The sequence below is a fragment of the Tursiops truncatus genome, chromosome 4, assembly GCF_011762595.2.
Source record: "Tursiops truncatus isolate mTurTru1 chromosome 4, mTurTru1.mat.Y, whole genome shotgun sequence".
Taxonomy (NCBI): Eukaryota; Metazoa; Chordata; class Mammalia; order Artiodactyla; family Delphinidae; genus Tursiops; species Tursiops truncatus.
In genome coordinates this window covers 24,437,291-24,450,991 of record NC_047037.1, presented here as the reverse complement: position 1 = coordinate 24,450,991, position 13,701 = coordinate 24,437,291, and the positions used below count along the sequence as shown (strand labels likewise).

Sequence of the window (13,701 nt, the reverse complement as noted above, 5' to 3'; positions counted from 1 at the left end):
TACTCTTTTTATGTTTGTTGAGCAGTGAACATTTGCTGTTACTCACAGCATACTGCAAGTTGAAAGTTAACTATAGTTTAGGCATAAATGTAAAATAATGGGATTGTCTTTTTAAGCAATGCTGAACTTGGGTATTTAAATATCAGCATGTGTAGTATCAATTACTTTGGAAGACTGTGTACTCCAACAATGTGTCTGTTGCCTGGAACATTTTTGGAATTTATTTGGATTTACTATCAGAACTAGTGACACTTTCCTTTAAATATTCTCGGTGTTAGAAAGTCTTTATGTTTTGAGAGTGGGATTTTTCATGGGGGATGGTAGGTAGATGTGGGTCTTGTCATTTGGAGCCAGATTTGAGGAAATGTGATTATGCTGAATAGTGAGACTGAGTTTTCTTGTATGACTTTTAAAATAGCTCTGAAAGCAATTTAAAAAACAGCTTTATTAAGTGTTTTTTTTAACGTATGTTGACAGTTGTGCAACAGTCACTAATCTCTAATTTTGAAGCATTTTTATCATCCCAGAAGGAAACCTTATACTTAATTTCAGTCATCCCTAACCTCTGGCAACCACTAATCTACTTTCTATCTCTTTGGATTTGCCTGTTCTGGACATTTCATGCACATGGAATCATACAGCATATGGCCTTCCGTGTCTAGCTTTTTAGCACAATGTTTCAAAGTTCATCTACATTTTGGTATATATATCAGTCCTTTATTACTTTCTATGGTTGAGTAACATTCCATTTTGCAGATAAAGCTCATATTGCCGATCCGTTTATTACTTGATGGACATTTGGGTTGTTTCTACTTTTTGGCTATCACGAGTAATGCTTCTGAAAACATTCATGTATAGGCTTCTGTGTGGACATATATTTTTAATTCTTTTATATTCCTAGGAGTGGAATTGCTGGTCATATGGTCACTAATTGTTTAACCTTTTGAGAAACTGCCATACTGTTTTCCAAAGTAGCTGTACCACTTTACAGTCCCATCCATCAACAGTGTATATGAGTGTTCCAATTTTTCTACATCTTCATCACCACTTGCTAAAATTATTTTAGTCAACTTAGTGGGTGTGAAGTTGTACCTAATTGTGGTTTTGATTTGCACTTGCCTAGTGATGTTGAGCATCATTTTATTTATCATCCACTTGGAGTCTTCTGTAAAGAAATGTCTTTTCAGATCCTTCATGCATTTTTTTAATTGAGTTATTTGTCTTTTTATTGTTGAGTTGTAAGAGTATTTTACAGCTTCTAGAGTCAAGTCTCTTATCAGCTATGTTGTTTTCTCCCAGTTTGTGGGTTGGCTTTGCCCTTTTTTGTTAGTGTCCTTTGAAGAACAAAAGCTTTTAATTTTAATGAAGTTTAGTTTATCAGGTTTTTGTTGTTGTTGCCTTTTCTTTTGTTTCTCATGGTGTCATATCTAAGAAACTATTGCCGAATTCAGGCTCATGATGATTCACTCCTATGTTTTTAGGTCTTATATTTAGGTCTGTGAACGATTTGAGTTAATTTTTGTATATGGTATGAGGTAGAGGTCCAACTTCATTCTTTTTTATGGGTGGATATTCAATTTCCGTACTTCCATTTGTTAAAAAGACTATTCTCCCCCATTGAATTATTTTGGCACTTTCAAAAGAGGGATTCCAAAAGCATTTTTGGAAGCAGTTTTTTTTTTTTTTTTTGGCGGTACGCGGGCCTCTCACTGTTGTGGCCTCTCCCGTTGCGGAGCACAGGCTCTGGACGCGCAGGCTCAGTGGCCATGGCTCACGGGCTCAGCCGCTCCGCGGCATATCGGACCGGGGCACGAACCCGTGTCCCCTGCATTGGCAGGCGGACTCTCAACCACTGCACCACCAGGGAAGCCCTGGAAGCAGTTTTAAGAGAGGAATTCCAGCGGTGTTACTGTTTGTTTCAGTAATTCATTTCCTTCTAAGGTGATTGTTTTGAAGGGTGCATATTTTTGGTAGTTGTTCACGGCAGTTATTTACGTGGCAGTTCAGTTACCTTATGTTTATTAATTTTCCCTCCAGTACCCTTCCAACAGTTTTCCAGCCTAAGTATTGTAGGCTTTGGGACAGGGGCGGGGCAGGGGATAGAGTTGGTGGCTCCTTTAAGACTGCTGCTTGTTGTTTTAATAATGTGTTAAATTCTCAGTTTTAGAAAATAGGAAGGAAAGTTCAGTGGTAACAGAAGCATTCTTTCTTTTTAATTTAAATAATTAGATCATAATTGGCACTAAAATAAAAGTTTATTTAAAGTGATCTGATTATCGAACCATTAGTTTTGTTTAACCTTGTTTTCTTTGAAGTATAACTTATCATATCCTTCGTAGCCACTGAAGAAAGGCGAGAAAGAAAAGAAAAAAAGCAATTTGGAACTCTTCAAAGAAGAATTGAAACAGTAAGTTTTATAGTGTTGAGAATGGCTCTCATAGGTATTTTGAGCTGATACTTATAGATGCAGGTATGAAGAATGTAGTCTACCAATTCGTTTTTACTAACTGGCTTACCATGAGGCTGTTTTAGATTATTTTGTGGGTTATGTTTGAAAATGAAATTAGCATTTTGTCCAGCATCTAGGTTGCTTCTGTTATGTGGATGCAATTAAATTGATTTAACTAATGTCCGGAGTCCTGTTTGCAGTGGAAACAATATAGTCACTGAGAGGAGTGGTCAACCTTTATCTAAGAAAGAACAAATTAAGTGGTTTTAATGTTGCGTTTCCTTCTCACCTTAGAAGTGGGCTTTATATTCCACTGCTTGATATATCAGAAGGTTGCTCATGACTTGTAGCTGAGGGACTCTTTAATCTTGGTTGTCAGTACTGGCATTACACACAAATATTTCAGGTTATTTCAAGATGATATCTGGATGAGTTCTGTTATTAAATGTGAACAAACAGATTTTGGCTCGTTATTAGTGATTATATATATTTTCAACAGAATTCAAGAAGAGCGTGATGAGAGACATAAAACAAAAGGCAGATTAAGTCGATTTGAGCCGCCTCAGTCAGATTCTGATGGTCAGCGTCGTTCTAGTAAGTGACATTTATTTTAATGTTTGTTTTTGTGACGAACTATTCCAAAAACTAAGAATTGTTTTCTTTTCCCCCTTTTAAAGTGGATGCGCCTTCAAGAAGAAATAGATCATCTGGTGGTAATACAGTTTTTTGCTTTTTTTAATTCATAGAAATTGTCCAAACTGTGTATTTTGCAGGTTATAATTTTTTCTTCTCTTTGTCCTAGTTCTCGATGATTATGCACCTGGCTCACATGATGTTGGAGATCCAAGCACTACTAATTTATACCTTGGAAACATTAATCCACAGGTAATATTAGAAAAGTAAGATGAATGTTGGCTCATATGCTGTATACTTTTGTAGGAAAACTGCTTTGTCAGTCATTAAAAAAAATGAAGTCAAGAATCTGAAGTAAGCAGATTTGGTGGAACTAGATAAGTCTCTAAAATTATCTTGTGAAATTGAGCCTTAGCGGTATGGGCCGAATTTTCTTGCTACAATTCCTAAGGGCTTGTCTCCTCTTTTTTTCTTCTCCTTTTCTTTTTTTTTTAAAAAAATACATTTATTTAGCTTTGCTTTTCTTCTTCTTCTTATTTCTTTTAAAAGCTTTTGGCTGCGTTGGGTCTTCCTTGCTGTGTGCAGGCTTGCTCTAGTTGCAGTGAGCGGGGGCTACTCTTCGTGGTGGTGTGCGGGCTTCTTGTGGTGGCTTCTCTGTTGTGGAGCACGTGCTCTAGGCATGTGGTAGTTGCAGCACCAGGGCACTGTAGTTGTGGCACACAGGCTTAGTTGCTCCGCGGCATGTGGGATCTTCCCACACCAGGGCTCAAACCTGTGTTCCGTGCATTGGCAGGCAGATTCTTAACCACTGCACCGCCAGGGAAGTCCCTGTCTCCTCTTGCTGTAACTGGACTGTCCTCTGATTTTGAAATGTTTTGCTAGGTGCTGATTTTATTTATCAGGATATGACCAGTGGTAGACAATATTCTTTTGAGACTGTCCCTTTCCGATGCATAGCCTACTTCCTTATGGATTTTTTTCTTTTTTCATCTTAATAATAGCAAACTAATATTTCTGCTTTGTCTTTTATATTTTAATTCTTTTCCCTGCTTCATTCTTAATTGTTATGGGGAATGTAGTGGTTGCTCTGCATAATAAGATCTTTTAAATAATAATATATATTTTGGACCTCATTGCATACTTACCCTTTTTTGTTTTCTCTGTTCTTGATTACACTGGCAGCTGGGTGCTGGAAAAAGAAAAAGTGACCAGATTCTTTATTTCTTTCATTGCCAACAAATATTTCCTCCTTGACTTAAGTGTGGTAATCATTGCTGCCTGAAAAAGGTTGCTAAATGCTGAACAAACCATTGCTGTAGAAAGCGTATTTTAGGTGCAGGATCTCAGAAGGAGGAAGAGTGAAGGTAAAGGTGTGCTTTTGATTTCTCCAGCCACCCAGCCTCTTCACCTGGCCACTTACGTAAAACAGAATGTTTCTGGTGTGAAAAGATTTGCGCGTGCCCCATGAAGGCAGGATTTTACCCTTGTAGAGGTCCCAGTACTTGAATGGAAAGCTGTAGCATTGATAGATCTCTTCTCATTTTGCAAAAACTGCTCTGTGCTGCATAGAGTTCTTTCTTTCCTCTTTGCTTACCAAAAATACCTTATGCCTTATAATAGATGAATGAAGAAATGTTGTGCCAGGAGTTTGGAAGATTTGGGCCCCTGGCCAGCGTGAAAATTATGTGGCCCAGAACTGATGAAGAAAGGGCAAGAGAGAGAAATTGTGGCTTTGTGGCTTTTATGAATAGAAGAGATGCTGAAAGAGCTTTAAAAAACTTAAATGGTAAGGAAGCCCATCTGTAGAACTCAGATACTGCTTTGGTTTTGAAAAGTATTTATAAAAACTCGAGGGGAAAAATGGACCAGAAAGGTAAAGGTTAAACATGAAAATTAATTTAAATCACCAGAGAGCCCTTATTTTCTTCTGAGAGTTACCAGGGTGACTTTTCTTTTCTTTCTTTTAGGAAAGATGATTATGTCTTTTGAAATGAAGTTAGGTTGGGGTAAAGCTGTGCCTATTCCTCCACATCCAATATACATTCCGCCTTCCATGATGGAACATACGCTTCCCCCACCTCCGTCAGGACTGCCTTTTAATGCGCAGCCTAGAGAGCGATTAAAAAACCCCAATGCTCCCATGTTACCACCACCTAAAAACAAGGAGGATTTTGAGAAGGTAATTTAAAAAATGTATATAGGGCCGCATCTAATTTGTAAATACTAAATCTGTGGTAGTATTTCTTTTCAACAATTTATAGAAAGTGTGTGTGTAATTCTGTTTGGCAACTCTTAAAGAAAATGAAATAACTTAGATGTGTTCCCTGCCTTAGCCCATGGAAACCCTGTATTGGGATGCTAGGTCATATTTTTATTTGTGGCTATCATTCCTTTTTTGACCACTTATTAAGTTTTTTTTTTTTTTTCCTTTGTCCACTGTTGTATCCAGGTTTGCTTAAGTGTAGTATCTAAATTTACTTTGTTTTGAGAAAGTGATACTTTGTATTTGGTTAAGTGCCTTTTCAGTTAGAAAGACTCCTAAATAGTTAAATTGTTTGGATGGCAGCTAGCTAATAACTTCGTTTTCAAGATCTAAGGTATTAGAATATTTGAGAGCATATATGGTTTTTAAAAAGTTAGCTACTCTAGTAAAAGCAAAGGGTGAGTATTTTCTTTTTATTAAACATAAAACCAACTTAATTTCAAGTTATAAGAATTTGTTGGTTCTATTATGAATTAATTACACTTAAAATGACAGGGCTGGTTTTAAAGGCTTGGGAACAAAGTAGCAAACTGTATGGTCAGAGGCAAACAGTTAATGATTTCACAAATTAAAATCTTTATCTGATAATTCTCAGTGTAGTACCTATTTCAGTGCATTGATGTGCATTCTGGCAGGAATGTTCTGATTCTTTGCATTTGGTGAACGTTTACTGTTCACTGAACACATCCATTTGCATTTATGTAATTGCTTAGTGTATAATTACTTCAAATGCAGTGATTGCCTGCAAAACTTGTGATTAGATGTGTAGTATTTTCAATGCATATGTATATTTTTGCTTGTTACTTGTTAACAATACTCACATATTCTATGTTTATTATCTGATGTGACTTCATATACAGACTCTGTCGCAAGCCATAGTCAAAGTGGTTATCCCAACAGAAAGGTACATGTTTTTCTTTATTATTACTGATCTAAATATAGACAATATCCCCTTCTGAATTAAAAAAAAAAAATGGTGTTGAGGAAAAGGTAGTATCTTGACTGAGCAATGGTTCCTTCCCAGTACTTTTTGGGGGGGATATGTGAAATTTAACTAACTTTAGTATACTTTGCAATTTTATGTCATTATCTTTTTTGTTTTATTGTTACCAATGTAGGGTGTTTTGTAGCTTTAGTAGTTAGAATGTGTTTAATAGATTTAATCTGGAGTTGTTAGTCTAATAACATTAGACTATTGGGATGGGAAAATAGGTGTTTTAAATGTATCTTAAATTTTAGATAATGTTACATTTTGACCCAATCTGTTATTTTTTTCTTGGTTTCTGAATTGTCTGTGTTTAATATGCAACCTTAGTTTGAGTTTTCCTTACTGAAAGCATACCTTTATTTTTCCTAAATGATTTTAAGAAGGAATTTCTATTATTCTCATGAACACTGACCATAACTAGAAACTTTTTTCGTGATAACAAAGGTGTTTGGAATTCTTTTATTTTCCTTTCTTCCTTTTTTTCTTTTTCAACAAATACTAAAGCAGAAGAATTCATGCTGTAGGTATGCTCTTGCTCAGTCAAGCTAAGCCTTTTCCCAAACACAGGAACACAACACTGGTTGAATAATAACACAAAAGAATACCAAATTCTCTTTGACATTGGCCTTGGTGAGCAACACCAGCTGAACTGTCTGCGGCAGCGGGGGACCAGGAAAACATCATGGGATGGATTGGGAAAGTATACAGTTTTTGACCAGACATTGGTACGATCGACTCCAATAAATGTGGTTTTATTATAACTGAGAGACAATTTTTGTTGTTGTTGCCCAGAATAAGATAATTACCATTTTAAAATAAAATAATGCACTTTAAATTATACCATCTTTTTGTACTACACTGTTTCATTCTGATAGAAAAGTCACCTTTTTAAAAATAAGCACATAATCCTTAAGGAAAAAAGAATGATTACAGTTCTTAAGAATCTTGAATTAAAGTTAATTGTCAGATTTTGATTTTAAATAATCATGAAACATACTAAAACTTCTTTTAAACTTTAAATTTTCTAAAAATAGATATATCAGTTACAAGCCTGTTTAAAACTATAGTGGGTTTTTTTTTCCACTGGTAAAGCACTCACAGGAAAGTAGTATATTGGCATCACTTAAAAAGCATATATCCAGTATTAGCTTTACATGTGGCTCAGCTTATTTCTAAACAAAATTTTGAGTGTACATTTTGCTGTAAAGTCTTGACTCACCATTACAATGAATCCTTTGTTTTAAACTTGCTAAATCATTTTTCATCTATCTTTAATATGCAAGTCAAGTTGCTTTTGACTTAATTCATACAAGTTTCTGGATGTGTAGTATTTGTCCACCTAGTCATTGATTTTATATATTATGATACATAAAATTTCCCTTTAATTTGACATATACCAGTGGGAGTTTTGGGACTGAATCAATACCATATCTCCCTTCTTTTAAAACAATGTCATTAACCACATGGATGTTGAGAATACATTCTCATTTGGTTATCAAGACCTGCATATTTGCAAACCAATTAGTACTTCTGTGAAAGAATTTTTAGCTTTAAAATTGATACTTTTGGGTTTTTGCTTTAACAGTTCGAGGTTGAATTAATAATTTTAATATATAGTTTTCCCTCTGTTAAAGATTTATTAAACCTTCATATTTTTCTTTGACCTCTTTTAGGAGGTCAAAAAAATTCATTTTTTCACTATGTAGAGATTTTAGTGTCCACTTAAGTAGGTTTGTTTGAAAACTGAGAAAATAATTATAATCAGCATGAGATAAATTATTTTACTGTTCATGTACTCTGAAGCAGGGCTTTATAGAGCAAAAAAAATGTCTTATTCTATAACTGTATATTTATTTATATTCTAGCAGTTATATGAACTTAATTTGAGCTGGGAATGCTAAAGGTGTAATTTAGTGTGTGCCTTGTACCAAGAGCCAATATCCTTTTGCTTTTCCCATTTGTTATTTGCCAACTCTATATGGTGGAGACTGGTGAAATGAGAAATCAGAAGTAGCTGTCATAAGCTGAATCATTTTTGCCTGACACTGTAATCAATGTCTAAAATTGTGTTTGGAGCCTAATAAGGTATCAGATTTTAAAAATAAAGACTTTGTATAAGCCCAGTCAACAAAATGACGACTAAAAAGTTACATATGTTTATTTTTGGCTTAAATATTGGGAAGTAATTGTTATGAAAAATGGGAAGGGCATATCACCAATGTCCCTTATTTCAGAATATTTTGGAAACAGGACTCCATTCGTTTAAGGCTTTGGCAATATAATTGCTTTATTGATTCAGAACACACAGGCAGAATTATACATGTCATGAACTATGTGAACTAGTTTGAAGTGTGGTCCAAAGGGATGTTGCCTCATTAAAGGTCAGATTCAATAAAAACTCCATCTGCTATATGTGTACCAGAAAAGCACAGGAGTTGGATGGATTTTTTTTTTATTATTATTAACTCAGACCTTAAACTTGTTAATAGTTGTGCATTTTTATAAATTATAGTCATGTATATAACATTTCAATATCACTACAAAAGTGCTTGGTTTAGGAATGTTTTCTTTTAAAACTGAGATAGTGTGTAAGTTTTTAGATGGTTATGATAACATGTAAGCTTTAAGTTACTGATTTTATATATTTGCAGCTTTCCAGTTAGTTGTGATTCATAATTTAATGTTTTGCATTTGGAAAGTAAAATTAAGTGGGTATTTAGACATTGAAATCTTTATTACTGTGAAGCTGTGTTGTGGTTTCCCACCCTCCCTTCCCTTCCCTTCCCCTCCCCTCCCACTCCCTTATCCCCATTGCCCCACTCCCTCTTAATGCACAAGGTATTAACTATGCTCCAGGTTACTTTCTTGGTATAAAATTCTGTATTAGTCAGCAGAATAATCTTTTTCTGCACAATTATAGTAACTTAGGTCAAGTGTAGTTTTATTTAGTGGTAGGTCTGAATCCATTTTCTTTAACTGTGTTGTTGTTGTAGGAATTTGCTCGCCCTGATACATCGAATGATAGAGTTTGTTGTACGTGAAGGGCCAATGTTTGAAGCTATGATTATGAACAGAGAGATCAACAATCCTATGTTCAGGTGTGCATTTTTTTTTATTGTGGTAATAACATTTACATGTAACATACAACTGACCATTTATATATGTACAGTTCAGTGGCATTAAGTACATTCATGTTGTTGTGCAACCATCACCATAACTTTTCACATTTTCCATAACTGAAACTCTGTACCCCTTAAACAATAACTCCCCATTCCTTTGGTCCCTCAGCCCCTGGCAACCACCATTCTACTTTCTGTGAATTTGATTACCCTAGGTACCTCATCTAAGTGGAGTCATACCTTATTTGTGCTTTTTTGAGACTGGCTTATTTCACTTAGCTTAATGTCTTCAAGGTTCATCCTTGGTATATAGCATGTGTCAGAATTTCCTTACCTTTTAAGGCTGAATAATATTCCATTGCATGTATATACCACATTTTGTGTATCCTCAGATGTGCATTTTTAAAAATACTTTAAAATTAAAAATACTCAAAAAAGTCCTAAAAGTATGAGGTTATTTTCGTAATGGGGTGAGAAGGCAGTTTTAATAATTAGACTAGAATGTGCCTGGGTCAATTTTCCAGTGATTTCCATGGTTTGATTAATTAAATAGCTTTGTTTTTAGCATTCTCTAGGAGGAAAATATTTTTCATTGTGTTTTTCAATGAAAGAGTCTTTCATAAGCAAAATACGGTAGAATAAATGAGGTTTATAAGAAACTACTTATCTTCTGAATAGTTATATCTAACACTTCATTTGCAATTTACTTAAGTCATTTAAAAACCACTGCTTTTGGGCTTCCCTGGTGGCGCAGTGGTTGAGAGTCCGCCTGCCGATGCAGGGGACACGGGTTCGTGCCCCGGTCCGGGAAGATCCTGCATGCCGCGGAGCGGCTGGGCCCGTGAGCCATGGCCGCTGAGCCTGTGCGTCTGGAGCCTGTGCTCCACAAGGGGAGAGGCCACAACAGTGAGAGGCCCACGTACCGCAAAAAACAAAACAAAACAAAACAAAAAACACTGCTTTTGAAATTATATTTTGGGAAGATCTCTCCATTGCCCGACACAGTACCTGACACATAGTGTTCAATAAAACTGATTGTAAGACTCAGCAAGATGCATACATACCTTCTGAGTATTAGTGTCAGTCACAAAGGCAGTCTGGGGTTGGGGTGAGGAAGGGGATAGATGGTAGTCGGTGAGGATTTCTCTTCAGGGATCTTTGCTTTTGGTTTTCTTTAGAAGTAAATAGACAAATAATATTTCTCACTTGTTCATATTTACTTGAAGATAGTTCTCCATTAAAGAATCCAATGTTTAATTTTTTGTTTGTTTTTGTTTTAGATTCTTATTTGAAAACCAGACACCAGCCCATGTTTACTATAGGTGGAAGCTTTATTCTATTCTGCAGGCAAGTATAATCAACTACTTTTTTTAATTTTGACTCTGAGGTATTAGATCTTTCTAATAACATTCTGGACACTTAACTAGGGAGATTCTCCGACTAAGTGGCGGACGGAAGATTTTCGTATGTTCAAAAACGGATCTTTTTGGAGGCCACCACCGTTAAATCCATATCTGCATGGGATGTCAGAAGAGCAGGAAACAGAAGCTTTTGTAGAGGAGCCTAGTAAAAAGGGAGCACTTAAGGAAGAGTAAGATTTTTACCTTTCTTGTTTTATATTCAGAAAAGTTGCTTTAATGGTCACTTTAATTAATGGTCTTAATAAGATGTGTTAACCCTAAAATAAAATGGTTTTTAAAAGTTGTGATTGTTTAAAATAGTAACATCTCTTAACATATGCATTGTAATTTTAAAAATCTTGGCAAGTATTATAAGTGTGTGTCCTACTCAACCTGACCTCTTCCTACTGATAAAAATTATTGATGATCTCTTAAGTGATGGTACTCCAGCAGTGGAATACTTTATATATTCTTATAGAAATTATTTCATGGCCCTTAGAACTCTTGCCTCTTTGAATGCAACGTAGAGGTAAAGTTATTTTATGGCTTAGTGAAGTCAAATGGGTGACTGCAAAGCTGCTCCATGAAGTGCCGTGTGCGGCCACCATGGAAACATGTTATTATTAGTGCTCAGTCAGCACTGCTTCAGGGCAGCTAGCCTGGTTTAAGAAGCAAAAACAAATTTAACTGTTGAAATGTTTAGAGGAAATTCTGTATACCTGAAGGGGAAAAAAAGGCCAAAATAATTTTTAGCTTATAGGATTATATACTTCACTGTCAATAAATCTTAATGCTAGTTGCATTGATGCATTGTTTGTGAGAGCATTGCTGATAGAGAACTATAGCATTTGAGAGTATATTTGCTTCTGAAGATGTATGTTCATCATTACTTTTGCCCAGGGATCTGCATACTCAGCCCATAGGCTAAATCTGGCTACCTCCTATTTTTGTAAATAAATTTTTATTTGAACATGGCCATAGCTATCCCTTTACATGTACTCTGTGGTTGCTTTGGTGTTATAGCAGCAAAGCTGAGTAACTGTGACAGAGACTATGACTTTCAAAGCCTAAAATATTCACTCTGTGATCCTTTACAGAAGAAGTTTGTCAACCCTTGCTTTGTATCCTGTCCTAATCCTATGCAGAAGTGCTAAAGTAACAAACTTCCTTCAAAGGAGAGTGAAGACCATGAAGGCTCTTCAGTGTAATAGGATAATAGGAGTGGGACATTCGCGAAGACTCTTGAAAAAATGCCTATAATTTTAAATTTACTTAATTTGTAAACTAAAAGTCAGTAAAATAATTTATTAGTTCCTGGGATAGTTTTCTTCCCCATATAAATTCTTTAAAAAAAAGGTAACATATTTGGAATACGTAACACAAATCAGACTTAACACAATTTAGTCTTCAGAGTTTTATCTGAGTGGGTTTTAAAGAAATTAACTTGCGAGCAGAAAGTATAATGGCATTTGAAATTTGTATTTATAAATACTTACAAGTTAAAAAATTCGTATTCAGACAGAGGGACAAATTAGAAGAAATTCTGCGGGGGTTAACTCCAAGGAAAAATGATATTGGAGATGCAATGGTTTTCTGTCTTAATAATGCTGAAGCTGCTGAAGAAATAGTGGATTGCATTACCGAGTCATTGTCCATCTTAAAGACACCCCTCCCCAAAAAGGTATGGGAATACTTTCTCCTAATGGAACATTCAGTTAAGTAAAGGAGAGGTAATAGTTGACTTCTATTTGAATTGAAATTGGTTTCCTTTTTGAATGAAGAAGTTGACTGAAGAAATCTTTCTCGTGGAGTTTCATTTTCCTTCTGCCTGGGAAACTTATCTTAGTTATTAACAGACAAATTATCAACAGATTGAAATGTAAATGAGTTACAACTTCTATCCCTGCCCAAGTCATGGTTGTGGTGATACTGAATTTCTTAAAACCCTTCTCATTAGTTAGGATTATTAAATTATGGCTAAACATTGGCCTTATGCTATTGATTCAAAAAATTTCAATATGGAAATATTTTTAGTAATGTTTTTTGTTGTTGGTTTTTATTTTTAATCCATTTTATGCTATCTTTTGGTATTCTAGATTGCCAGATTATATTTGGTTTCTGATGTTTTGTACAACTCTTCAGCCAAAGTTGCCAATGCTTCCTATTATAGAAAATTGTAAGTATAGTGATGTAAGTTGATATGCCTGAACTAAAATATTTAAGGGTAAGGAGCTCAGAAAAGAGGATAGTTTTGTTAATTAATACCCTCAATAATAAGAAATAATTTGAACTTCTTCATAGTTTGTTTAATATTCTAAAAATTGGATTGTATTCATTGAAGTAAACCACTTTAAGGTAAATTATTATAATCTTTTGAAAGTTTTTCTATCAGTTTCTTGATTAACTATTAATAAAAGAACAAATAGGAAGAGTTAAAAATCACTTTATTCCTATTGTGTATTTAGCCACTTGTGTAATAAATAAGCTGAAACACTAGAAATAGTGGCCAACAAAGGAAGAAAACAAAGGAGCATTAATTATTTATAGAATCAGTGTTCTCTGATCATCATTGTATTGGTTGTAGTTCATTGTTAATGTTTTCCTAGGCAATAGGAAATTATGTTGCTGTATATTGATATATAACTCTTCCTCAGTTCCCCACAGTTCCTTTTTGGTGTTTATTTTATGAATTAGGGAAGCTTTTCTTTAGGAACTGGCTCTGAAGGGAAATTTGGAGGTTTGGGCCCTAATCTTAGCTCTGCTATTCCTTCTTTTGCCTTGGACAGGTCACTTACCTTTTCTGTTTTCTATTTTATAAAACAAAGAGGTTGGACTAGATGGCTCAAGGT

At 35.0% G+C, this 13,701-nt stretch overlaps 1 protein-coding gene across 4 annotated transcripts in view; it reads left to right on the top strand.

The window, feature by feature from the left end:
• Window positions 1–13,701, top strand: part of U2SURP (U2 snRNP associated SURP domain containing) — a 55,923-nt gene that overhangs the window by 21,200 nt on the left and 21,022 nt on the right. For 2 of the 4 annotated variants that reach the window (XM_019934310.3, XM_019934309.3), the window contains exons 7-18: window positions 2,340–2,407; window positions 2,949–3,043; window positions 3,127–3,162; window positions 3,252–3,334; window positions 4,703–4,868; window positions 5,050–5,261; window positions 6,206–6,249; window positions 9,327–9,431; window positions 10,733–10,799; window positions 10,880–11,043; window positions 12,371–12,533; window positions 12,949–13,028. In XM_019934310.3, coding sequence (XP_019789869.1) covers window positions 2,340–2,407; window positions 2,949–3,043; window positions 3,127–3,162; window positions 3,252–3,334; window positions 4,703–4,868; window positions 5,050–5,261; window positions 6,206–6,249; window positions 9,327–9,431; window positions 10,733–10,799; window positions 10,880–11,043; window positions 12,371–12,533; window positions 12,949–13,028 — 1,283 coding nt within the window. Of the gene's footprint in view, window positions 1–2,339; window positions 2,408–2,948; window positions 3,044–3,126; window positions 3,163–3,251; window positions 3,335–4,702; window positions 4,869–5,049; window positions 5,262–6,205; window positions 6,250–9,326; window positions 9,432–10,732; window positions 10,800–10,879; window positions 11,044–12,370; window positions 12,534–12,948; window positions 13,029–13,701 lie in introns of those variants that run through there. The other 2 variants (XM_019934308.3, XM_073803721.1) reach the window with 2 other exon arrangements.